The 26876-nt window shown below is 44.4% G+C and overlaps 1 protein-coding gene across 1 annotated transcript in view; it reads left to right on the top strand.

Moving 5' to 3' along the window:
- The window catches only part of LOC147712008 (calcium homeostasis modulator protein 3-like), a 91690-nt gene extending 82589 nt beyond the window's left edge, over positions 1-9101 (top strand). The window contains exon 3 of the mRNA XM_086920277.1: positions 8520-9101. Coding sequence (XP_086776403.1) covers positions 8520-8951 — 432 coding nt within the window. The 3' untranslated portion in view covers positions 8952-9101. The remainder of the gene's footprint in view (positions 1-8519) is intronic.
- Positions 9102-26876: the final 17775 nt, after the last annotated feature.

Below are 26876 nucleotides of genomic sequence, written 5' to 3'. Positions count from 1 at the left end.
AACTTCTCAGGAGGCAAAAGGTGGCATTGAACCTAAAGGCAGCCTTTCTACTAAAACTCTACTCCTAGATGCAACCTTAAACAAATAATCCCAGATTGACAGAGACATTGTAACTTGCAGCAGGATTTGCAACCAAGAGCCCTAAAATGCTAAATGCAAACGACAGTTGGAATGTCTCCCTCACGCAGCTGCCAAACATTAAGGTATCCTTCCAAAGCCAAACAATAGAGGATGGGCGCAACTTCCTTTAACCCCATCTGTCTTATCATTAGATTAATAAACGTAGACAACCGCCACCAGTCCCGAGCCCTATGATTCAAAGACATCCACCTCCCTGTTGCAATAAACCCCTAAAATGTTTAAGTATTGATGCTAACAAACACTCAAAAGCATGCCAAACCCCAATCGTCTGAACTAGACCAACCCGACCATTTCCCTGTTGACACTATCCATCAGCATTAGCCCCAGATCTTACCCACAGAGCCTAAGGCAGCTATCATCCAACAGACATCCTACAATGACAACTGGTGATTCAACCAACCACTAAAAAACCTGCCAATCGCCAATACAATGTCAGAACTACACCAGTTGACCCAAGCCCTTCTCACTACCACCACATACTTGGTGCGCTCTTTTGAAAAGGTCAAGCTGTATGTAAAATCTCCCTTCTACCCTCCAACATTATATAACCCGTCCCTTAAACTTAATCCAAAGTGTGACTCTTTCCAAAAAATCTCACTCTTTTAAAATTGGAATAGTTCCAAATAACTGCATGGTCTATTCCTACGAAATACTGAATCATGTGTCCAAGCCTTCTCTGCAGCAGTTACAATGTGATTACCATTTATCTAGGTTACCCTGCAATTTCATGTCATAAAATCGGTTTCCTTATCCCCTTATGAATATTTGCTCCAAACTGCTCAAGGTGAACCACAACTTCTGAAGGTCCAACCCATGGGCCTCATTTATGAGGCTGTGCGTCATTTTTACGCCGCCGGTGCGTCACTTTTTGTGACGCACCAGCGGTGTAAAAAATGTGCCTCGTTGCGCCATATTTAAAAAGTGACGCATCTAGGTAGATGCGTCACTTTTTAAACCCCTGCGCCACATTATACCTGCGTCAGGTATAATGTATGCAGAGGGGGCGTTCCCCCGCAAAAATCCTCGTAATAGTGACGCAGTGAAATCTATGAGATTTTACTGCATCACTTTTAGGACGCTGTTGCGTCAAAATCTTGCGCCTGCCTCACAGCAGGCGTAAGACTGACGCAAGCCCTTTCACGTGGGGCTTTCCCCATGTGAAAGGACGCATTGCTGGAGTTGCGTCACTTTTGTGACACACTCCAGCAATGCGTCACTTTTGCGCTTACAGATACGTCAGAAATACTGACGTATCTGTAACTCCTTGCGACATGATGCGTCATACATTAAATATGACGCATCAGGAATGTCGTAAGGAGTGCGCAGTGAAAAGTGACGCATCGCTGTTTTCATGCAGCGATGCGTCACTTTTCATAAATGAGGGCCCATATACCCCAAAATATAACCCTATGTGCCAACCCTTTCTGCAAAATGAATCAATCAATCAAGTATTATACTGTTTAGCAATCATCCTAAGTCATGGAAATATGTCTACCAGTTACATACAGCACTGATGTTATCCAGGACTTCTAATATGATGCCAATTCGAGCTTCGCCCACCTGGGTGATCCTCAAATGCATCAGTCATTCACAAAACATTCACCACATGATTTCTCCGAACATCTTATTCAGACAAGAGGGGCTTGGCTAAGCTTGATGGCGGAGTGGACATGTGTTAAGAGATCTCCGGCCATCCTGCCATCCATAATTATCCTGCTTGCGATAGAGCGTAACCTATCACATAAATAAATGGGGGACAACCTCTCCTCCCTCGATGTGTGTTTGGAATCGGGGTCGGGCTCCATGGTGACTCACAGCCGGTGGAGCTGAGGGGAGGAGGACAGAATGTGCGGCCATCTTGAAGTTTTCAGCGGAGGACCCGGCTGCGGCAAACAGTCCCAGAAAGTAGCGGAGATCACAATTCCCACTGGGGGGAGGGGGGATATTGGACTCAGTCTATGGCCTGCGGTGTTTGTTCCACTCCTTGGACGATGCCGCATTGAATAAAAAGGTGTGGTCGTTGGCTGCGTCAGTGTGGGAATAACAACAGTAAGGCCTGTAGCCAGGGGCGAGAGTGAGACCTTGCGCCGGGCCTCCGAGGCGCATGAGCTGTGTCAGCTGGAGGACGCGCGACACGAGCCAGTCTCTACGTCTACGCACATCAGGTGGCTGGAAAGAAATTCGCAGAACGGCCCTGCTGATGACATATACGGCCTGGGAGGACTGCCAGGGGAGTAAGGATCCCAATTCATAAGCATTTCAACACATTGCATTCCACGCCATTAATTGCATCGGAGGGCATATTACGTTGTCTTGCCACGCTGGGGCCGACAGCTGGTGGGGCCCCGGATTGCCCCTGCGAATCACGTAGTGGGGCGTGTCGCTGCACGACAGGAGGCACCTTCCCTTGGGGGGGTTCGATACACATGGGCAGCAATACCAGTGAGACGAGTTCAGGACGCCTCAGGAGTGGCACCGTTATGAGGATTACATTAATGACCCCAGATTAGATACCAAGAACTCCCCAAGACATACATTGTGTGGGGGAGGCTCAAGGACAGGAGCTACTGCTAAAACTGATACTGTGAGCATAAGTGGGGTAATTCTCGGCGCAACATCACTGTTTTAGCATACCAAGTGCAGATATAAAAGACTGTAGGCACTGAATGAGGAACCTAACAAGTGGTGAGCGGACACCCTTGTAAACCGGACCCGGAGGGGACTTGAGCCTAACTAAACTCAGGTAACATATCGAGTGACAATTGCATAAATAAATCTGAATGTGTGCCCCAACTCGTTTACACCCTTTCCAGGACACACATAAAGCATTAACTATGGTGAAAGACAAAGGCGGCAAGGCAGCCCAGGTGAACAAAATTTCCAATTATACACAGCCGCTCCCCCCGGTTCAAAGGGCGCTGAATCCGGCTCTGGCCACTAATACGGTGAGCAACGCAGGACTCTGATCAACCACCCTAAATATTGTGTATGATACTTCCACATGGGGGTGATTGGTCGGCACTCAACCGATGGAGCGACCTGGGACTGACAGCGTTAGGCGATCTGTATGACTATAATGCCCTTTTACCGTTCGAGACTCTGAGGGATCAACACAATCTGCCTTGCGGGGATTATCTGCTCCATTCGGCCCTAATAGCGGCCATTCAAAAACACTGGGGGGAGTGTCTTTCTGAATCGCAGACTTCCATGGTTTGCCAATATGTAGTATTAGCAGCAGGTACCATCAAGGCAGTCACGGATGGCGGATGACGGAAGAGAGACTCACTCCCCTGGTGGAGCTGAAGCACAAATGGGAGGAGGACTTGGGTAGAGAGATCCCTTAGAAGGTGTGGACTGAGTTGATCGAACGACCTTGGAAATGCACTAGAAATAATCGATTCCAGCTGGTTCCATTTTTTATTCTGCATAGGGCATACCTGACTCCAGCAGAAATTAACACATATTTTAATGTGACCACAGCGCTCTGCCAGAGATGCAGCAAGGAAGGGATTGTCCCATGTTGACGACTTATTGGGGAGAGCTAGCCTGGCTGAAGAAGGGTGATATACCCTGAAACCGGTCCCAGGATGCTTGTTTCCGGTCCAGGGAGAACCTCGCCTGGCAGTTCGGTCTAGACTGTTCCCATGGGGACCAGGGTCAAGACTGATTTGCATATGGCTGGGTCCAAACTGGGGTGGCGTAGTGGACAAAAGAACAATGGATTTAACCAAGATCTTTCGACTGGGGTAGAATGTTTGCATTGTCAGGATTCTGCCCATCATTTGTTTGCTGTAACATGAAAATATTAAGCATTATTATGGCGGATCAACTCCTCCCGATGGTGTCGCAATTAATCCACTCCGACCAGGTGGGTTTTATCCCTGGCAGGAACAGGGCCTGTAACCTGAGACACACATATGGCAGGCCCCTTGATTAATGGAGATGGACAGTAGGCGCTGCTCTTAAATGTCGAGCAAGCGTCCGACTTTGTGGAGTGGCCGTATTTGTGGCAAGTCCTTAGGCGAATGGGCGTGGGTGACACCTATCTTCAATGGATTCATCTACTTTACGCAGCCACCACAGCTAGACTATGGATAGGAAGAATGGTATCAAAACAATTAGCACAATGACGTGGCACCCAACAAGGAAGCCCGCTCTTACCCTACTTTTCGCAATAGCGATGGAGCCAATGGCCATTCGACTAAGAGATTCGATAGAGCCATGGGGTGTACAGTTGGGGGACACCACTCACAAGGTCTCCTTATATGCAGACAACACTCTAGTCTATCTGATTCAGCCGGATTGATCCATTCCAGTACTACTATCAGAAATACAAAGGTTTGGGATGATCTCAGGGATCCATATTAATCGTACAAAGTCCATGGTTGGTCCCACTGGGTAGAACGGCTCAGATTTCACCGCATTGTGACCATCTATTGAGTTACCTTGGGCAGAAAAAGGAGAGCGATATTTGGGTATTCATCTGGCACATATCATGAGCTTAATATTAGTCGCGTAATACCGGGTTTGAGGGGGTCAGTTCAATTCTGTAGTTATCCCTAATGGGATGCATTGCAATCATTAAAATGATTGTTTTGCCCCATTGTCTGTATACATTGCAACATGCCCTCTATCTAATTCCGTGATCTCACTTCCTCACACTGGAGAGTCTCATCGGGGACCTGCTATCAAACGCAGACGAGTGCGATTAGCGACCCTACAGAGAATGTGGGAGCGGGGAGGTCTGGAGGTACCCCGGCTTGAATTTTATTACATGGCTTCCCACCTTCAACATGCAATCCACTGGTTAGATAATGACAAAAACTGGGAGAAATCACTATTAGCCGGCACTTATGGTGGTAGTTCGTTGGCCGAGCTGGTAATGCTAGGAGGGCGAGTTCCTGAGAAATATCCTTATATAATACGACATGTGGCGACAGCATGGGAGGATGTGGTCATGCAACGTGCAATGTACTCACCTGACATGCCCTTATGGGCGATCCGACCCTTAAAGGCCATAGCAGACTCTATGTCTGTTCGTCGCTGGAAATATGGCAGCTGCCAGTTGTTCGGAGATCTCTATGCAAATGGACAGTTCTTGTCCTGGAAGGAGGCATGGTACACCTTTGACCTAGGGATAGGCCAGTTTCTCCAATATGGTAAAATATCCAGTGTAGGGCTTCCCAGAGGAACCCCCCCACCACCAACATACTACAAACTTTACTCTCCATGGCACGGGGATGGCACCGGGGTAGACTAGTCTCACATTTTTACCAGGCACTCCGTGAGGACCTGCCCATAACGCTATTACCATTTCAGCAGAAAAGCTAATGGACGAATCCTTGACTGCAGATGAATGGAAAAGGGTGTATGAAGGGGTGCAGAAGGTCAGTGCAAATGTACAATTTAATTTCCTCCAATATAATGTAGTGCATTAAATTATTTTACTCCATGCACATTACACGCAATGTATCAAACCCGTTCAGATTGCTGTCCTAGATGTGGAACCTGAGGGGTAGATTTCCTCCACATGATTTGGCACTGTTCATTGTTACACCCCTACTGGGAGGAGGTATTGAATCTAGAAGCGGCAGGTTGGACTATGCTAAAAAAAGGTTAAACAGTTCCTGCTTGGACTATTGCCCACGCCCAAAAACAAAAAACTAAGCAGACGCTTTGTTAATCTGGTGTTGGTTTTAGCCAAAAGATGTATAGAATAACATGGATGCAGGCACAACCACCGAATTTTACAAATTGGATGATAGATATGAGTGAATGGGCAACCGTAGCGGTGGTCCAAATGAAATTTGTAAGAAAGGATGAAAAAGTTGAAGAGGACCGACTGGCATCGACCACGATGTTGATGGATCTACAGAAAGGTCAGGAGTCGATTTCTCAAGAGCACACAGGAAGGGAAGGCCTGTAACTACACTGTACAAATTGTGTGGCACATGAATAATCCAACAATCCAGAACAAACTGAAATAAATTTGTATAGGGTTGGGTCTCCGGACAGATACTGATCAGGAAGGGATGGGGTGGGGGGTTCAGGGGGGATCTTGTTAATGGTTGTTATGTTTATTAGTGATTCACTGTATGAGGATACTCAAAAGATATGTAATAAAATGAAAATGTTATCTATAATAGAATCTCTGGAACTACTAAATAGAACGGCCTGAGAACAGACCACAATACAAATAGTTGATGAAAAGTACACTTTGTATGCTGACATTGTTGTTCCAGAATATATTTCAAGATGTATACGTGTGAAATACCAATAAACAAATTAAAAAAAATATATCTTATTCAGACAAATTCACAATTTTCATTACATATTTACGTCAGGACCCTCAACTTTTCAAAATTCTTTGGTGCGAGTCACAATTTAGCTGAATCAGTGATTTCACTGGAATTAACATTGGATTACCTACCTTCTCCAATGACATCACAGGAAGTGACATCAACTAAAGTAGTACAATTCTGACCTCCTACTGAATTTAACACATTGTCAAAAAGTCACCAAATGGATAACACATGAAGGTATCCATGCTAGATGTACACAACAGACCATCACTTAAAAGGCAAATGTCACCCTAATGCAGCATGAGTAACAATGGTCTCAGAAAAGATATCCATCAAAATCCTCTATCTGCATATGGAATAATGGTTGAGAGAATGAATACATTGTTGGCTCTAGGCATTATTTTCACAAGTGGCACAAGGGAGTACATGCATCATTGTCTGTGGGCAGTGATGAGGATTTCCAACCACAGTAATATGTCTCAATGTGCAAAGACCTTATATGCACCTATTAACCCAGACTGTAATAAACATTTATGTACTCAGGCAGTAGTGTGTTTCTGTGTCCCCTTATAGCACTGTACACAGATGACCAAGTCAGTAATATGCCTTTGACCCCTACACATTATATGGATCTGTGGACCTAGGCTATATATGAATCCATTACCCTAGACATTTATGTGTCATTATTCCGGCAGTATACGCATAAATGGCCACAGAAAGGAATATGCATCAATTGGCTTAACCAGTAATGTGCCTTAATGGATATAGACAATAATCGTCACCAATGACAATAGAAAATAAGATTGTGACACTTATCAGTGGACCCCATTTGCAACAAGTATAAGTAGGCTCAGTAACGAGTGTCAGACTGTAATATGCATCAATAGTGCCAGTCTGTACCATGCACGAATGACCCCACAGAGTGCATGTATGAATGGCTGTTAAATACATTTAGGTAGCTGTGACAATAACAACATATGTCGCACAGTACTCAAACTAGTCAGGGTAGAATGTATACCGAAAGGATACTTGTTTAAAGACTGATGCTACCACAACACATGCCCCAGCTTCCTGCAGGGGAAATGATGGAGTTACTCCAAAGACGAAGAGCCACAATATCTTAAAACTATATACTGTAGCACTCCAACAATTTGTATACATAACAATGTTAGAGGACGAATAACCAGAAAAGTCAATCCACAAGTTCAAGGTTGTGATATATTTTCATTGTCTTTAGTGTGTTTACATGCTTCCAACTAAGTACATGATCATCAGCCGATACATGTTTCGTCCCCCATGGAACTTTTTCATGGCATGTTCGCCCCAAAGAGTTGGCGATTTCTTGCATGAAATTTTGAACTTCTGGGGCTGTATTAAATGTATGATGCATTTTCATTGTTTGTGCCAGACGCACCTTTTAAAAGGGGCACCTGGTGCAAATAATGAAAATGCACCATAATAGCATGAATATGCTGTCCCTCAGGGCAGTCGCGAACTCGCCCTGCCCTGTGAGCAGGGCATTCCTATGAAAAATGGAGTGGCTGCTTTGAAGCCACTCCATCTTTCACTGGGCAGGCAGCAACCCGCAAGCACTTTTAGAGGGGTTAGAGATCCCCTTGCAGGAGGTTGCAAATGAGGGAACGCCCTCTGATGATAACAGTGCCACTTTATGTGCGCCAGCGCTATCGATATTACAAGAGGGGAGGCACAAGAGTCTGTGGCCCCTTCTGTAATACCAAAGTGCCCCAGGGGTGCACAAAGTGGGCGTAAATACACATTGTGCCCGTGGGACAATCCGGTAATACGTCCCCTGAAGTTCTTGAATTAGTGGGAAAAGTCAATACAATGGACCTAGATAAAGTTCACCTTATGGACGTCTGACCGTGCACAAGTCTATTTTTCCTGATAATTGTTTTCTCTATTGATATATTTGTTGCTTTGAGATTATTTGATATTTGTTAGCCATCACTTTCTCGCATTTATATCACAGTTTTTGTGGTGTGAGTGAATCGCTGTCAGCATACCCTCAGCAGCCACATTGATAATACTTGTGTTTGTTTCCTTTTTCATCCTTAGGCCCTTGGATGGAGCCTGGTTCTGTTCTTCATCTTCCTTGGTGCCCTAGCACGCCTCCTAGGGCCCTTGTTCACCAGTACAGAGAGTATTCAAGCGCGTTACTGGGCTTGTTATACTGACCTGGAAGAAAAGTTCTTCGAAGAGGCCTGTGTACAGCAGAACCATTCATTTGCCAAAAAGTACATGAAGCATTTCTTTGAATCCTTTGGCAAACCCCGGATGAAAAGTAATAATAACTCTAAGAAGGCAATGGAATTCTTGGCAGAGAAAGAGAGCTTCTGCACAAGACCATATCCAGACCACCTAATGGGGATATTGGAAACGTGGTATAACTGTAAGCCACCTGTGTCCATCAGAAGCCACAACACGCCTCCACAGAATAAAACTCATGCTCCTTCCTGTGGCAAGGACTTTGTGGATAAAGTCGCTTAGTGGTGGACAATATTCTGCCATTGTTGAACCTGTACTAAATCACAGAGACTCCACACGCCTGGGGCAGAGGACAGTCTGAAGGGAAATTACTATATTTACTATTTACAAAGCTTGTCCTACTATTTCCCACTTGCACATGGACATTGGAGATCAGAGACGATATCATTAGCATGTATTAAATTTAAACAAGTTGGAATATTTGTCATCGCTGTGTTCTTAAATAAAAATAATTAGCAAAAGTGTACTTTGCGAGTGAAGCCTGTTCAAGCAGTGTCTGCCAAATGAGCCCTAGGCACAGATAGATTTGTACACTTTTTCCCAGCAATTTAAAATAACTGGGCAGTTTGGTTCCTGAGTAGGTTTTGGGGGCTGCAACATTGTCTTTCATGTTGCAGTCAGCCAATCAGATCCTTTTGGATCCATGGCTCATGCTGAGGATCCACAGATCTGAAATGGCCAAGGGGAGAAAAAGCTCCCTCGGCCAATAGGATTAGAATTTTCTTCGATTTCCTGTATTCAAAGACATCTGCGGATCCTTAACCGTACAGTTTTCACTAGCATTTTCTGAAGTTTAGCCCCAATGCCCAACCTAAGTCCCTCTTTAAATGCTAATTTCTCAAAACTTGTTTTTGCACTCAAATGTCAGCTTTAAATATATTTTGCAAATTCAACCATTTTCTCCAAACATCAGCTTCTGAAAAAAGTTCTGAAAATGCACACCCTTTCGCCTTGAATACATGCTTTTCAATTTTGGTACTCATATATTGACTAAACAAAGCATATGTTTCTAAGTAAGTAGGCTGGGCTGCACACAAGAAAGCTACTCACAGGTAGCTAGAGAGCTACCTGTAGGTCGAGAGGGCAAATAGAAGAGGTGAAAGGGGGCATCCCTGATGAGTGCCACGTAGGATTAAGAAATCTGGAGAGGTCAGGCCCCCATAGCTGGTGCAGGTCGTTGGATTATCATACAGCGCCTGTATGCCCCGCGAAAATTGCCCCCCGAACCCCATTTTGGACAGGACGCACCAGAGATAGTCCCACCCCACTCGGTCAAAAGCCTTCTCGGCGTCTAATAGGATCATGCCGAGTGGGGTGGATTCAGTCTCTGCTACATCAAATGCCGTGATGGCCATATTGACGTGTGTTGTAGTGTCTCTCCCGGTTATGAACACATGTTGCTGTGGGTTAATAATTTGAGGCATGATAGGGGCCAGTCTTAATGCTAAAATTTTTGCAAATATTTTTGCATCTGTATTTATCAGAGAGATGGGTCGATATGACCCTCTCTCCTCCTTCGGCTTGTCTTTTTAAAAAAAAAAGATTCTTTTCGCCCTATTCCATGATTTAGGAGCTTTTCCATTTGGCCCAACATATTGCATTACCTTCAGCAACAAAGATTCTAATTCCTCTAAACATGCTTTATATATCTCCAGATGTATTGTATCCTCCCCTGCCGCTTTTCCTGCAGGTAATAAAGCAATGGCCTGATGTAATTCTGCCATGGTTATATCGTCAGACAATGAGTCTATCCCTGAAATGTTCTGTATGTTTATTAAGTGCTCATCAACATATTCCCGTGTAGCGTCTGGGTTAGGCACAGTTTCTGGAGTATATAATGTTCTATAGAAATCAGCAAATTGTTCTAGTATATCTAGTGGCTGGTTATAAATCTTGTTACCGGCCCCCTGAATATTTGTAATCGTAGTGCCTGCTCTGTCCTCAGCAACTTTATAGGCCAAGAATTTGCCAATTTTATCCCCCCCCCCTCTTATTGTGCAATTTTAAATTTATGAATATTAGAGCTGCTCTTCTGGATAAACTTAGTCTTTTTAATAAACCAAGGGCCTTATTTATGAAAAGTGACGCATCGCTGCGTGAAAACAGCGATGCGTCAATTTTCACTGCGCACTCCCTGCGACACCAATGATGCGTCATATTTAATGTATGACGCATCATGTCGCAAGGAGTTACAGATACGTCAGTATTTCTGACGTATCTGTACGCGCAAAAGTGACGCATTGCTGGATTGTGTCACAAAAGTGAAGCAACTCCAGCAATGCGTCCTTTCACATGGGGAAAGCCCCATGTGAAAGGGCTTCCGTCAGTCTTACGCCTGCTGTGAGGCAGGCGCAAGATTTTGACGCAACAGCGTCCTAAAAGTGACGCAGTGAAATCTCATAGATTTCACTGCGTCACTATTACGAGGCTTTTTGCGGGGGAACGCCCCCTCCGCATACATTATACCTGACGCAGGTATAATGTGGCGCAGGGGTTTAAAAAGTGACGCATCTACCTAGATGCGTCACTTTTTAAATCTGGCGCAACAAGACGCATGTTTTACGCCGCCGATGCGTCACAAAAAGTGACGCATCAGCAGCGCAAAACTGACGCAAGGCCTCATAAATGAGGCCCCAAGTTTAAGGCCGATTTCTGTGGTCGTTGACAGATTTAGTCGAAGTGCTGAGGCCAGTATCTCTTCTTGAGTGGTTATTTTTGAAATCAGCATAGCGTTGTGCTTTCTGCGTTCCAGGTTTTGTCTAATCACATAAGCCTGAGTAAAGCCCCTAATACTTGCTTTGCAAGCATCCCATACCGTGCAGCATGCAGCTGAGTCCTTATTGATATCTATAAATTCTGTAAGATGCGATTTAAGCTGCATCATATAAAGTGAGTCTGAGACTAAATGTCTGGGGAAGGAGAACGGTCTTGGAGAAGTCCTAGTGTGTGTTATAGTGAAGATCAGCATTATTGCATTATGATCCGAAGAAATTCGGGGGCATAAAACCATGGAGCTGACCTTCAGTAAGTTATCGCTTATTAATGCCATATCCAGTCATGAACAGAGTTTATGAGGCGCAGAGTAGTAAGTATATCCCGGTGTTTTTGGATGTAAATACCGCCAAGCATCTTTAATGTTGTGGATACGGCATAGGTCAAGAATGGACGACCTGGTTTTTTGCATCCTTTGGTAACTGCCAGACCTAGTTGTGTCTATTTTGTACTCCATGATACAGTTAAAATCCCCCATGATGATAAGTTCTCCCTCCCAGTCCAAAAGTTTAATATTCAGCTGATCAAAAAGCATGGGTTAATCTGTATTAGAACCGTACACCACACATAGAACATATTTGTGATTCTTAAAGCTAATCTGCGCTACAGCCCATCTGCCACCCTTGCCACAAGCGGTCTGTAATACTTCAGCCTTAAATCGCCTATCCTTGAGGATGGCCACCCCTCTTATGGAGTACCCGAAGGTGGAGCAAACCACAATGTTTTATCCCAATTGATTGAGTAGCTTCTTGTCCTTCCCAGCAATATGTGTTTCGAATAGAAGACCGAAATGAGGGTTGTGTAGTTTTAGTTCTTCTGTAACCAGAGATCTCTTATTTTTGCTATTTAGCCCCGCTACGTTCCAAGCTAGGCACTTTATTTCATACATTTGTAAATAATAAAAACCTTAAACCCATCTCCAGGTGTCCTAGTGAGTTTCCTATTCCTCATACCAATAGTAAACCAGACAAAAAAAACTGAAATGTCCTCGCAACATTCTGCCCCATCAGCCTGAAAACAAATTCTACTAAATTTCCCCCCCCCCCAACCCCTCATCCTGCGGAGAAAGAAATCCCCCCTCCCCCCACCCCCCTAGCTCTCACCCCAGCTGGGGAAGAGCCACCCTTCAGCAACAGCTGCCGCTGGAAAGGCAGCATGCGTAACAAGTCACCTTAAGAGGCCCCCGCCCTCCCTCCTCTTTGAGCAATTTACCAAATAAAACAAAAAACAAAAATAAGCACTTTTCATATTCTCAGTGATGCGTAAAAAAAAACTCCGTACAACCAGTGTTTCTAAGTACCAAACCCTCCAATTGTGAATTATACTATGCGCATATAATTAGAGCTAATTCTTCAGATTAATTTTAAGTCTTGCTCTTGCCCGCACTGATGCTAGATAGATATGCTTCAGCTTCCTTTGCATCAATGAAGAAGTGAGTGCGTCCGTTTTTAATAACCTTGAGACGGGCGGGTTCCTGAAGAAACGCCTGACCTCCGCTAGCCTTAATAGGATCGATCAGTTTGCGGAGCATCCATCGTCTGTCCATTGTTTCCTTGCTTAAATCAGAGCGAGCAAAAATTGAGAGATCACCTATAGCTATAGGGGTGTTGGGACGAGCTCTCTGCCAAACAGCCTGGCGCAATAAGAAGTTACCAAAAAAAATTAGAAAGGGACGTGGAAACTGATTCTCCCTGTTTCTCTGAACCAAAGGCAGGCGATGAGCTCGCTGGATTTGTGAGTGCCAGTCCCAGTCTGCTAGGTCTGGAAAAGCTTTCTGAAGCAACCCCACTAAATAGGCCCTCGGATCAAAGCCCTCTGACCCCTCCGGTATCCCAAAAAGTCTCAGGTTGGATCGTCTCCGTCGGTTTTCCAAATCTTCGACCTTCAGTTGGAGCACTGACAGCTGAGCATCATGTTTGTCGACTGCAGCCGTCGTATTTGTGCTTGTTTCCTCAATCTGGACCACCCGTTGTTGAAGTTCGACAATATCCTGTGAAATCCCCCCAAATTTGGTAGTAAGCTCATGTAGGGAAGATTGCACTTTGCTGTTGTCCTCCCTCAGTTGAAGATAGTGTTCCTGCGCTTCAGCCCGTTGATTACTCAGTATCTGGAGTATTATATCTAATGGAGAGGAGTCAGTCGCTTCTTGCCTTTGTCCCTCTTTGGAGGCGCTCAGATGTTTGCCCATCTCTGGGTTGGCTAAAGGAGATGTCGTTACAAAAGAAGAATCCCCGGGGGAGGGGAGGGTGGCACCACCCGTCATTGAGGTGGCTACGATTGCATTAAGTTGTGAGGTTTCATCTTCCAATACTGGTGAATCAACCGCGTGTTCCTGCATCGAGAGCTATTCTTGACCAGTTGACCATTCCAATGACGGGTTAAGTGGGACGGTTAGGGCACTATTTTCCAATGTAATAGGGCTGCCGGTGATGCAGGGCACCTCTATAGTAGGCATAGATTCTGTAGGGCTTGCCCCTGATAGTCTCTGCGTCATATTTTTAAACAAACCCTTTGCTTCAATCCATTTTCTTAAAGGGCTTTTGTCCAGAAGAATCTTCTTTGAGGTTTGATTATTATTTGTGATTGGCCGATTTAATATGGCACCAACCTTGCCACCTCTCTTTACCCTGGGCTTGCTTTCGTGTTTGCGTCCTCTTCTCGCACTAGATTTTGCCATGTTATCTGTGTGGTCGTCCTTCTCCCCCTTCTCCCCCGACTCATCCTCTGTCTCTCTGTCATATTCCTCAAAGGAGCCTTGTTCGATAAGTTCAATAAGCTCAGTGTGATCCGTATGTTCGGTGGGTTCAATAGGCACCACACTTTCCTCTGCTAGCCCACCTATCCCGGCTGCGAGGCAAGGAATAGCGGGTTCAGCGAGAGATATTGAACCCGAGATGGCAGCGCTTACCCCTCCTACCGAGATCTGTGCACCTACATTTAAGCCAGAACATGGGTTTTCAGCCATTTCAACCCTTTCAGCAGTGATTGTCTCATCTGTCAGTGTCTGTTCCATTGAGGGCTACTAAGTATCCCTTCAGAATCTGCGAGAGTGTTGCAGGTAAGTGAGTTTAATTGTTTGTGCCCCGGTGTATCACATATTTTTTCATTATTCAAGAGCGCCTTCTTAGAACCGGGGATAGTTTTTAAGGGAGTAGCCTCTGAAGCGTAAAACGCACAGTCTACTTCATCCCCGGTCGCCCCCCCCTTCCTGACGGTGGTTTAGTCGCCGTCTTGGTTACGTTTTGACCGGATTTCTTAATGTGCGAGCCCGCTAATAAATTAGGTGGTCTCTGTACCTGTTTGCCGGTATTTCCTCTCCCCTGATGCAAGCCTCCCATCGCGTTAGGCTCCGTAATTGCTCCCATCGACCCAGCTGATGAAGATGGTGCTTCTTTTCCCGTCTTCTCCCCTTCCATGGCAGGACGCCCATCATTCTCTAGTGTGGGAATTCCGGCGGCTCCAGTAACCACAGTGATTGGGGGAAGCGCTGCTGCTGCCGCCGCGGCTTGTGAGATTACAGCCGGATGGGGGGAGGAGGAGGAGGCACCGCTGCTCCTGTCATTTGTTTGCTGTTCCGCGTTGTTCATGGCGGATTCTTTGGAGACATCCTCCTTGACCACCAGGTGTGTGAAGCAGCACGAAGATTGAGGCTTAGCCAGCCGAGCCCCGAGCTTCCAAGCAGACCTCGGATCGTCCGCCGGAAAAGCCAAGCCGTGTCCGGGAGTCTGAGCATCGGTAAGAAACGCCACCGCCACACTAAAGCTCCTGAGACCGCTTCAGTTTCTTTCTTTTTTTCCTCGAAAAGCCCCCGCTGTCTTTCTGGGGTTAAGCGCTGTGTTTAATGCAGCTTCTCCATCGCGAACGTTTCTCCAAAAAGAGGGAGAGAGAGGAGCCTCCAGGTGAGCTGCTCAGCACAGATCCTCACTCCGCCATCTTGGATCCCCGAGGCAAAACCGACTAGACCTCTTCTATTTGCCCTCTCACTAGAACCTTTTCTGTTTGCTCTTCAGTCCCAAACCCAGATTGCACCTTTTAGATCTGGCTCACAGGTGCTAAAAATAACAGCATATGCTGACGATATTGCGGTCTATTCACAGGATATTGTGGAGGCACTACAAGGAATCGCCCTAGAGGCTGGCAAACTCGGGAAGGTGTCTGGTTACAAACTCAACCTACAAAAGACACAAGTTATAGCTAACTATACCCCAGCCGTGGCGGTTCCTGAGATCTGTAAAGTTGCTACATATCTAGGGGTCAAAATAACGGCCAAATTACATGAAATCAACAATATAAATTACAACAAATTAACTAAATCCACTATTCTACTATTAAAAAAGTGGCACAGACTACCCCTGAATCTAATTGGTAGAATTAACCTAATTAAGATGAAGGTACTGCCTAAATTCGTGTACTTATTTCGATCCATCCCACTGGCACTAAATAATTTGTTTTTTAAGCAACTCGACGGAGCACTCAGCAGCTTTATCTGGGGCCACAAAAAAGCGAGAAGGTCGCTGAATCTTCTGAAAAACAATACGAGTGAGGGAGGGCTTAATTTTCCTGATTTTAAGATGTACTTTTGGTCTGCTTTTGTTATACGCCTCTACTCTCTACTTAATAGAGGAAGGGCACTGTTTTTCCACTCTTTTATGTTAAAACATGACTCAAATATGTTTTTGCTACGAGCAATTGACCCTAACTACTATAAAAGGGTCAAATTCAGGACCGCAAGGGACATAATAAAGATTTGGGGCAATAAATTAACTTTCTGTAAAACCACTTTCTTCTATTCAAAACTACCGCTGTGGGGTAATCCGGGTCTCCCGGGAATCTTTAATGACAACATCGCTTACGGTTGGTCTAGGTCAGGAATTAGCGTCTTAGGGGACTTATGTGGCACACAAGGGTTCTTAGACTTCAACACTCTAAAACTGATATAAGATTTACCTGAAAATACGAGGTATAAACACCTACAGATGCCCGACTACCTGATAAACAAAAAACAAGTTCAGGAGGTTTCTGATTGTGACATATGGACTTGTCTATACTCTCTAAAAAGCAAGTCAGTAATAAGCGAAGCTTATAGACTTCTAATCGATCTTAAATCAAACGACTGTCCTAAATTAGCTGACAAGTGGAGTAGACTACTGGGTTTAAATATAACATCAAAACAGATAGAGTGTTCCCTGTCAAATATTAATAAGCAAGTACGGTCATCTAGTTTAAGGCTCCAACAATTTAGAACGACTTGCATGCTATACTACACGCCCGAAAGAATCTCCAAATGGTCCTCTAATAACTCCTATAGCGATCGAACGAAATGCCCCAAATGCTCCATCGATGCAGCCGATCTGGCACATATGCTGTTTTCTTGTCCCAATCTTAAGGCCTTCTGGGGGGATATTCAGAAGGTTTTGAAAATTAAGCAGATCCAGTTGCCTATATTTACTGCTGCTTCTGTTTTGTTAGACACCTATCCTGTCTCTTTCCCACAGGCTGCCTTGGTTACTATACTTATGTCTTGTGCCAAATTAACCTTTGCCAGAGCTTGGACCTGCTCCGAACCAACCACGGTCTGGGACTGGTGGGCACTTGTAACTGAGATTCACTCGATGGAGTTAGCCTTAGCGAATCTTAGGGGAACACGCTCACTGAGCAAATATGAAAAAAACTGGGGAACCTTTGTGGAATCATGGTGCTTTCTTCCTCTGTTAGGCATAGGCAAACACTGTGCTTTAATGCTATTAATAACAAGTTTTTTCCTTCTTTCTTCTCAACGTGTCTCCAGGGCAATTTATTTTGGCTGTGCGCTGAAGAAATGCTATAACTTCTTAAATATGTATTAGTGAATTAATTTACTATCTTCTCTTTTTTTGTATCCTCCCTTTTTTTCTTTTCCTGTTTTCTTTATTATATATACATGTCTGCTAATATATGTATTAATGTATTTTTTCCTTGTCAGCCTGTTAACAATAAAAAAAAAGAAAAAAAAAAAGAGAGCTACCTGTAGGTCACGGGCCACTTGTTAGACGCCTGCTTTAAAGCCAGACCCGTTGGCATTGCCAATGCTTGTTTCTTTTATTAATCAAGTTTTTATTGGAATTTATGCAATCAGCAAACACATAGTAGAAGTCTTTGATGCTCAGCATGTGATCCACACATTACAAAGTTTCGACAGAAGACAAATGACAGCAGCACAAATAAGAGCAGTAGTGGCATTTTTACAGAAACAGTGATCATCAACTATGAGCCCCGCCACCCACGCTGGATTTTATTGCACAGATTGTGTGGTTCAGAGTGGAGCTGTGAAGTTCAGTGTCACGCCCAGATCTGTCACCCAGGATAGCAAATGTGGTGTTAACACCAGTCTGAGTATTAGGTAATGCCAGCTTCAAAACATTCCCTTCAAGTGCCCCAAATCCAAGAGGGCTTTTGTGGACAGTCCTGGGCCTTGTACTCTTCTTTCACCAGGGTAACACAGCGTACCATCCCCATCCTCCATTACATAGGGGGAGTTCCTCTCTCCGTGTCCATACAATGCCTCCCTTTGCAATTAGGCTACCCAACCCATCAGTGTATGAGCACTTCTAGGTCCTCCTCGTCCAACTTGTATTCCTATAAGGCAATTTTCAGTGTGAGGTCTATAGATCTATCACACTCCAAGGTGCGCTGCACATATCTCCAGAATGGTTGTTTCAGCGTGTACAGATGAAGGAGTATCTTGACCTCATCTTCCATTATCTTTGAGGAATGCAATATGTCTGTGTAAGTATTTGACTTGGATTAGACGGAGTCTAGATGATATTGCTAGACAACTTTGCGCCATTTTAGCTTCTGTCCATTCCAAGTCATCTAGGAAGCTGAGTGTAAGGCAAAAGGGCCCCCTTCTATAAAATGAGAGTTTCTTTAGGCAGGGGTCAGTAAATAAGTGCAAGGCCCTAGGCAACTCAATTAACACTCAAAGGAACAACAATACTAAATAAACTGAAAGAACCAAATAACACAATAGTTCAACATATATTTTATTATCTTGAGACATTACAAAATCAATGATAATTAATTAAAGTAATCCACATGCTCACTCCAGTCATGTGCACATCTACTCAAACATCCACACAACTGAAAACACAATAGAAATATTCAATGCGTATGATTAACTCTGCAATAGCTAGTCAGTCTCCTATAGATGGTTAAAAAGTAAATTCAGCATCCCAGCAATAGATAAACACAACTGAAAACCAATAGGTGTCTGTGTTGAGACAAACAGGATGAAGCGTGGCTCGAGACCAGATGGTATCTAAGCGCGTTTTGGCACCCAAAGAGCCTTCATCAGGAGAAGCCACAAGCTTATACTCTTGATACCTGTAAATGCAAAAGCAATACACATGGTTCCTTCAGAAAATGGTGTATGATTCAAAGATAAATTGTAATAATTAATAGCTTCACATCTAATCGCAGTGAAATATAAAGTCCCAAATACCAAGAATTTCATGCCACCAGAGATTTCAAAAGATAGTGTCACAAACTTAGCAGCCGTCAATACCATGCTATAGGTGAACCAGATTAAAAAGATGTGCCCAAACGAGAAAGAAGAATCCTTACATGGCTAAGCCAAATGTTTCAAACACCCAACGTGCTAAAATATCTAGTGGGTTAGACTGACAATACCCTGAATGATGCAGGAGTCTATGAGATATGATGCAGGGATTGATCCTTTCCAATGGAACAGTATTTAAAAGACAGAAGGTATGTGAATACGGAAAGAATTTTAAAAGAGAGAATTACAAAAGTGACATGACAATGCATTTCACAACAAGGGCTCTTGAATTGAACATAACTACCCACCTAGGGGGATGGCCGAGAGTACAGCATCTAAATCACTCGCAAACTGCTGATTCCAAAAAGGGGCTGTCCGATAGATTCACACTGGCACCCGGTGTCAAGATAATGTCTCTAAAAGAATCCAAAAGGTATACGTTAGCCCGTAGATGAAGTCAAAATAACAAGGCCAAGCAGTACTACCCCAGAGCAGACTCACATTATGAGGCGCCTGCAGAAAGATTCAGTGTCTGAGTCACTCGCACAACTGCTGATTTAAACAAGCATTTGCAATGCAATAGGTCTCGTATTAGGAATGTTTGAGCTATTGGTATTGTAAATGACAAATTTTTTATTTAGGTTTTGTTTTTGAAAATAGTGAAATTAATAGCTTTGTCATTTACCATGCCAATAGTTATAACTTTCGCAAATGTGACACCTATAGCATTTGTAATGCAATATGTGTTGTATTTACGTGACTTACATGTATTGATATTACAAATAACAATGGTTTATAATTTTTTTTAATAATTAATACTTAAATAAAAGTTATTGTAATTTATAATGGCAATAGCTTAAACTTTTGTAAATAACATTTGTGAAGATTATGTTCAGTGTATTTTATTGTGACGAAAATCCAAGAACATATGTCAAATATTAACATCTTTTTCTTACATTTGTAATAAAGCTTGAAACATTGGGATAACATATTTGAACCAGTTGTTGTTGAATGGTTGCACAGATTGATGCTGTGGTGGAGCTCGTGATGTTGTGGTGCCACAGAGTGATGCTGTGGTGGTGCTGAGTGATGCTGTATGCTATGCTATGTTTTGTTTTGCTATCCTATGTTTTGTTTTGTTATGCTATGCTATGCTGTTTTGTTATGCTATGCTATGTTTTGTTATGCTATGCTATGCTATGTTTTGCTATGCTATGCTATGCTATGTTATGCTATGCTATGTTTTGTTATGCTATGCTATGCTTTGTTATGCTATGCTATATTTTGCTCTGCTATGCTTTGTTATGCTATGCTATGTTTTGTTGTGTTTTATTATGCTATGCTTTGTTTTGCTATGCTATGATTTGTTATGCTATGCTATGTTTGGTATGCTATGCTGTGTTTTGCTATGCTATGTTATGTTTTGTTAAGCCATGCTATGTTTTGTTGTGTTTTGTTATGCTATGCTATGTTTTGTTGTGTTTTGCTAGGCTATGCTTTGTTATGAGATGTTTTGTTAGGCTATGCTTTGTTATGCTATGCTTTGTTTTGGTATGCTATGTATTGTTATGCTATGCTTTGTTATGCTATGTTTTGTTATGCTATGTTTTGTTATGCTATGCTAAGCTTTGTTTTGTTATGCTATGCTTTGTTATGCTATGTTTTGTTATGCTATGTTTTGTTATGCTATGCTAAGCTTTGTTTTGTTATGCTATGCTATGTTGTGTTTTGTTATGCTATGCTATGCTTTGTTGTGTTTTGTTATGCTATGCTATGCTATGTTTTGTTATGTATGCTATGGTTTGTTGTGTTTTGCTATGTTTTGTTTTGCTATGCTTTGTTATGATATGCTTTGTTATGCTATGCTTTGTTATGCTTTGCTTTGTTGTGTTTTGCTATGTTTTGTTTTGCAATGCTATGCTTTGTTATACTATTCTATGTTTTGTTTTGCTATGCTTTGTTTTGTTATGCTATGTTTTGTTATGCTATGGTATGTTTTGTTGTGTTTTGTTATGCTATGCTATGCTTTGTTATGCTATGCTATGTTTTCCTATCCTCTGCTTTGTTTTGTTATGCTATGCTATGTTTTGTTATGCTAAGCTGGGGAGGGTGAGTGAGGGTGGGTGGGTGAGGGTGGGTGAGTGGGTGAGGGTGGGTGAGTGAGTGAGGGTGGATGGATGAGTGAGGGTGGGTGAGTGAGTGAGTGAGTGAGGGTGGGTGGGTGGGTGAGTGAGGGTGAGTGTGTTAGAGCGAGGGTGAGGGTGAGAGGGTGAGAGGGTTGTGAGGTTGTGTATCCTATGCTTTTTTTGTTATGCCATGCTATGTTTTGTTATGCTATGCTGATGAGGGTGTATGAGGGTGAGTGAGTAAGGGTGAGTGAGGGTGTGTTGAGGGTGTGTGAGGGTGAGGGCGAGGGTGTGATGGTGTGTGAGGGTGAGAGGGTTGGGCGGGTGAGGGGGTGTGAGGGTGAGGGTGTGAGGGTGAGTGAGGGTGTGTGAGGGTGAGGGTGTGTGCGGGTGAGGGGTTGTGAGGGTGAGGGTGAGTGAGGGTGTGTGAGGCTGAGGGTGTGTGCGGGTGAGGGGGTGTGAGGGTGAGGGGGGGTGACGGTGTGAGGGTAAGGGTGTGTGAGGGTGTGAGAGGGGTTGTGAGGGTGAGGGTGTGAGGTTGAGTGAGGGTGCGTGAGGGTGTGAGTGAGGGTGTGAGGGTGTGTGAGGGTGAGTGAGGGGGGTGAGGGTGTGTTAGGGTGCGTGAGGGTGTGTGAGGGTGAGAGGGTGTGAGGATGTGTGAGGGTGAGAGGGTGTGAGGATGTGTTAGGGTGAGAGGGTGAGTGAGGGTGAGTAAGGGTGAGTGAGGGTGTGTGAGGGTGAGTGAGGATGGGTGAGGGTGAGTGAGGGTGTGTGAGGGTGAGGGTGTGTGAGGGGTGAAGGTGAGTGAGGGTGTGAGGGTGAGTGAGGGTGTGTGAGGGTGAAAGGGTGTGTGAGGTGAGAGGGTGTGTGAGGAGGTGTGATGTTGAGTCTGCAAAGAAACAGCAAATACCTACAAAACGTACCATTTCTAAATAACAGTTTAGATAAAGGTTGCTCTCCCACACATAAAAAAAAACACACCACCCGAACCAGCTTTAGTATTAACTGCAGACATTTGATTTACAAATGGCCACTGAAGCGTCCCTTTATCAGCGCAGCTCAGTCTGCAGCACACATCACGTTTGCACCTACACGCTGGCCTGCCGCTTTTCACGAAATCGCTTTTCTTGGCACGAAAAGCAGGACATATTGTAGGGTGGAGGGAGTGACTGATGGGCTGAGAGCCCCTCCCTGCGAGGAGGAACCAGGCCTGCAGCTATTGCAGAAATGCGGTAGTAAATGCAGCACTCACTGCTATGGAGCCCGGCATTGCTTTCCCGCAGATCGCTCGCGGTGCACACGTCCGTTTTGGACGTTCTGTTTTTGAAGAAATGTATAAGGCACTGCCGCTCACTTAATGTCAGAACAAACCAAAGAAAAAGAATACAATTAGATGGGGTAATACAGGCGAGGCCCCTGGAAGTGGAATGGTGTCATGTCAACATGGACACAGTCACAGTGTTGGTGAGTCGCACGTTTTTTTTTTGTTAGTTATTTATTTATTTTGTTATCTTAACTAAGGCCGACAATTCAAAGTAGAATGATTTTCGGTTATTCTCACAAGAAATCAGGATGTGATCAAATACCAGATATGCGCCTTCTCCGGGATAAATATTCCTGTTTAAATGGTTTTTAAATAATTTCTGTACATGGCTGTTACAACAATGGCATTTTAGTAGCTAGTCGGATGCTTGAACTAAGTCTTAATTTCTGTCATCTTTTCTCCTACTCACGTCTCTCCCTTGTCCCTTCCTTCTTTATGGAAAACAAGGCAGCGCTGGGAGGTGGGCTGGGCATGAAGGAAGGAGAAATGTGAGTCACGGCGGCCGTGAAGTGTGAAGCAGATCCCTTTGAAGCTCTAGGAGGCAGGAGCAAATGGTAAGGGGAGGAGAAATGCTGCTGGGGTGAATGCCTGAGGCCAAATCCGGATCGTAAAAGTCAGCTTTGTGGATGGACGGCATTAGGTCTCTCTCTACAAGACCTAAAAAAGGGGGGCCTCCCGATAGATTTACACTGGTGCTCTATGTCAAGATAATGTCTCTACAACAATCCAAAAGGTATGCGTCCGCCCTACCATGCAGCCAAGATAATGAGGCTAAACAGTTCTGCCCCAGAACAAGACTTACATGTTAAATGGCGTACAGCAAGACTGATGTAGACCTTTGCACCTGCTGCTGTAACCATGAATTCTGTGGATCTAGAACGGTACTAGATGCTCTTAGATATGTGTTGAAAGATTTACGACAGCTAACAAGAGGTAAGCGCAAAATAAAATAATATCTTACCGATATTTATTTTACTGGATAGATTATTGATGTGCAAAAGCTTCAGCAGCCGGAAGACGTCATTATCCCTATTGCTATTGACACCAACCTGACCATAGAAGTAAATGGATAAAGAAAAAAGAATGAAAAAGTAATGAAAAAGTAGTCACTATCACAGCCACGGTAGCCAAATAATAAGGGAGTAAGGATGCCATACATAACTATCAGTATTAGTACAACCTGCTTCCAAGGTAAGTGGCAAATTGTTTTTTTAACATAAAGAACTATACTTGCTGGACATGTTCTCCTCAAAGAGTCAATGATAACGAGAAAATGATGGCATAGCTATATCCCAAGAAAAGATGTACCTGAATAGTGTTAAACTGGCATAGAACACTATACCAGTATTTCAGAAATATTAATACTGAAATATTAGAGATACAGCAGAGGAATCGGCGAGGGCCCAGTACCGGGCCACACAGAATCGGGTCTATGATATAGGCAACAAAGACAGTAAACTGCTTGCATGGCTTGATAAGAGAGAGATGACTAAGAGACGGGTTGCTCAGATTATCAGATTATCAGATTATCGACAGGGAGGGTAGATGTTGTATCTGATAAGAAGAATCCAGAGTCTTTTACGAGTAGAAATGAAGATTTATTCTCTAAAAATAGATACAGTGCTCCTGAGCTAACAGAGTGTCTCTCTAGATGAGCCTTCAGTCTCCAACTGCTGACCAAGCTTCAATGAACAGCATTCTATGTTGCTAAGTGCTGTTGCCAGGTAATAGAAAATACATGCATACAAGCATAACAAGGAACATTCAATGGCAAGACTTACAAAGAGAAATAAATAATGAGAAATAAATGATGAAGGATGTAACAGTAGTTTAGTACATGACAGAGGGGGATTGCGGAGGAATTTTTCTGACCATTTCAGGCGGGTTTATACTACAACGAATTCATCCACCCAAGTGGAGGCGGCAGAACTGTTATCAACTTGCCTTTGCAGGTCTTAGAACCACAAGAGGTAGAAGATCTTAATGCTGCCCTGACGGGCGTAGAGGTGTCAAAGGCAATTGGCGCTTTGCAGTCCAGTTAGGCCATGGGCCCTAGTGGCCTCCCCATTGAGCTTTATAAACCCAATGCCTCCTCAATTGTCCCATTCCTTGTGCGAATGTACGACGAGAGTTTGAAGGCCGGTGTGTTACCCGAGACACAACGTCTTGCGACAATTGCAGTCATTTATAAGAAGGATAAGCCTCCTGAACATTGCAGTTCATACAGATTTATTTCCCTCTTGGATCCGGAAGTCAAAATCCTAGCTAAACTCCTTGCCTGGCACCTTTCGCCCTATCGTTATAAACTTTACACCTGGACCAATCTGGCTCCATGCCGGCTAGAAACACAGCGTTGAATCTCTACACAGGGTGATGGGGCAGACCTTTACCATCCAAGAAGACTCCATCATTATGTCACCTGATGGCAAAATGGCATTCGACATGATTGAGTGGCCCTTTTTGTTTGCCGCACTCAAGCGATATGGGTACGGTCCTCAATTCTTGTCTTGGGTACGCCTCCTCTATTCACAGCCACGGCACGGGGTGCCGTAAACAGCGCGCAGTCAGCTTCCTTCCTTTTGCGGAAAGGAATCAGACAGGTTCGCCCCCTGTCGCCATTGCTCTTTGCCTTGACTCTTGCGCCACTGGCTTTTTGGATATGGGGAACCCCCTTATCAGAAGTCTCAACTGGCCGGAAGATTGGGGAGATAAGATCTCCCTGTACGCAAATGACATTTTGCTTTATCTAGCAAGTCCCCTCTTCTCAATTCACAGGGTACTACATATTTTTACTCTCATCCAAAAGTACTCCGGTTATACTATTAACTGGGATATGTGCTGACCGGAGCTCCCCCACTGCTTCTCAGGGGCTGTGAAGCCAAAATTGTAACGGCTTCCAGTATTTAGGTATCTACATTACACAAGATTCCTCTGTTTTTTTACGATAGGAATCTGGTGCACCCCTGAACCGCCTTCGGGTGGATGTACAGTACTGGAAATTATTGTTGCTCACGCTACTAGGTAAAGCTGGCCTCTACAAAATGATGGCGCTACCGCGCTTTCTAAATGTCCTACAGAGTACTCCGCACGTGGTTCCGCCTCGCTATTTTCAATCTTTTGATGCTGAGATGCGTGCCCTGCTTTGGGATGGTGGAGCTCCCCATATCGCCCTCACCAAGCTTACGAAAAGCTGGTATGACAGCAGCATTGCCTTGCCAGCCATTGAATCCTGCTAATGGGCCTCTCAGCTCGTTGTCTTGAACCACTGGACACATTGTCCTATTGAGGACCCTGCCTATAGGATGGACAGACATAATATGCTTCAAGGTAGCCATCTTAGGGCACTTTATGGCGATGCAAAACACTCTCCCAGATTCTTCCCAACCTCCACCACTGTGGCTCTGTGGAACAAAGCGACAGCTGCTCTTGGATGGAAAGACCGAGTTACACAGGTGACCCCATTGCTTGACTGGTACCAATTGGGGATGTTGTCTAGGAACCAGGGGTTCGATAAATAGGAACTAATCGGCATCTCAAAGGTTGGTGATATGTGGACGGCGGGTGGAGTGACTCCTTGAAGAGAGACTACCAACTGCAGAGTGGGGAGACTTTTCGCTACCTCCAAGATTGCAGTGCTCTTAGCCGGGCGATCCCAAAAGGAATGGACTTACCAGTTTAAGCACCCCTGGAGGACAGGCTCCTGGATGAGTACCTCCAGTAGAAGGCCACCTCACTAACCTATCGTAAAATCCTGAACAACACACCGGGCTCCCAGGATAGACTGTGTTCCAAATGGGTGACTGACATTAGGGACACAGACGATGACGACTGGCGGGAAGCCCTCGTCTCCCCCGCACGGTGGTGATTTGTTCCGCTTCAAACTATTACAGCTTAAATTACTCCATAGAGTCTATTATACAAGTGCCTCGCTGGTCAAGATGGGTTTGCTGGACACCCCGGCTTGACCTCGAGGATGCGGTTATGTTGGCACTCATTTGCACCAGTGGTGGAAATGCCCGGTCCTTCAACATTATTGGGAGAGGGTTGTATTGAATTTGTCCCGCATCAGTAAGGTACCTATTACTCTTTCCCCCTGGCTCTGTCTTTTAAAAAACTGGGAGGCCACTGACCTTTCCCGCTTAGAGAGATTATGGCTATCGTTCGGTTGCATGGTGGCGTAACGGAAAATTGCGCATACATGGAAGGGAGGGGTCCCACTGTGCCACACTGATTGGGAGTCCAATATGGACTGGTGTATGCAGGCAGAGAGAGTGATTTACAAGAGTAGGGGCTGCCTGCACAAATGGACGAAAATCTGGGGCACATGGAACGAAAGCAGGTGTTTGCTCTGTACCCCATTCCCCGACTCCCCCTTTCACACTGATAGA

The sequence above is a fragment of the Lissotriton vulgaris genome, chromosome 5 (genome assembly GCF_964263255.1).
Source record: "Lissotriton vulgaris chromosome 5, aLisVul1.2, whole genome shotgun sequence".
Classification (NCBI taxonomy): domain Eukaryota; kingdom Metazoa; phylum Chordata; class Amphibia; order Caudata; family Salamandridae; genus Lissotriton; species Lissotriton vulgaris.
This window is presented reverse-complemented; position numbering and strand designations above follow the sequence as displayed.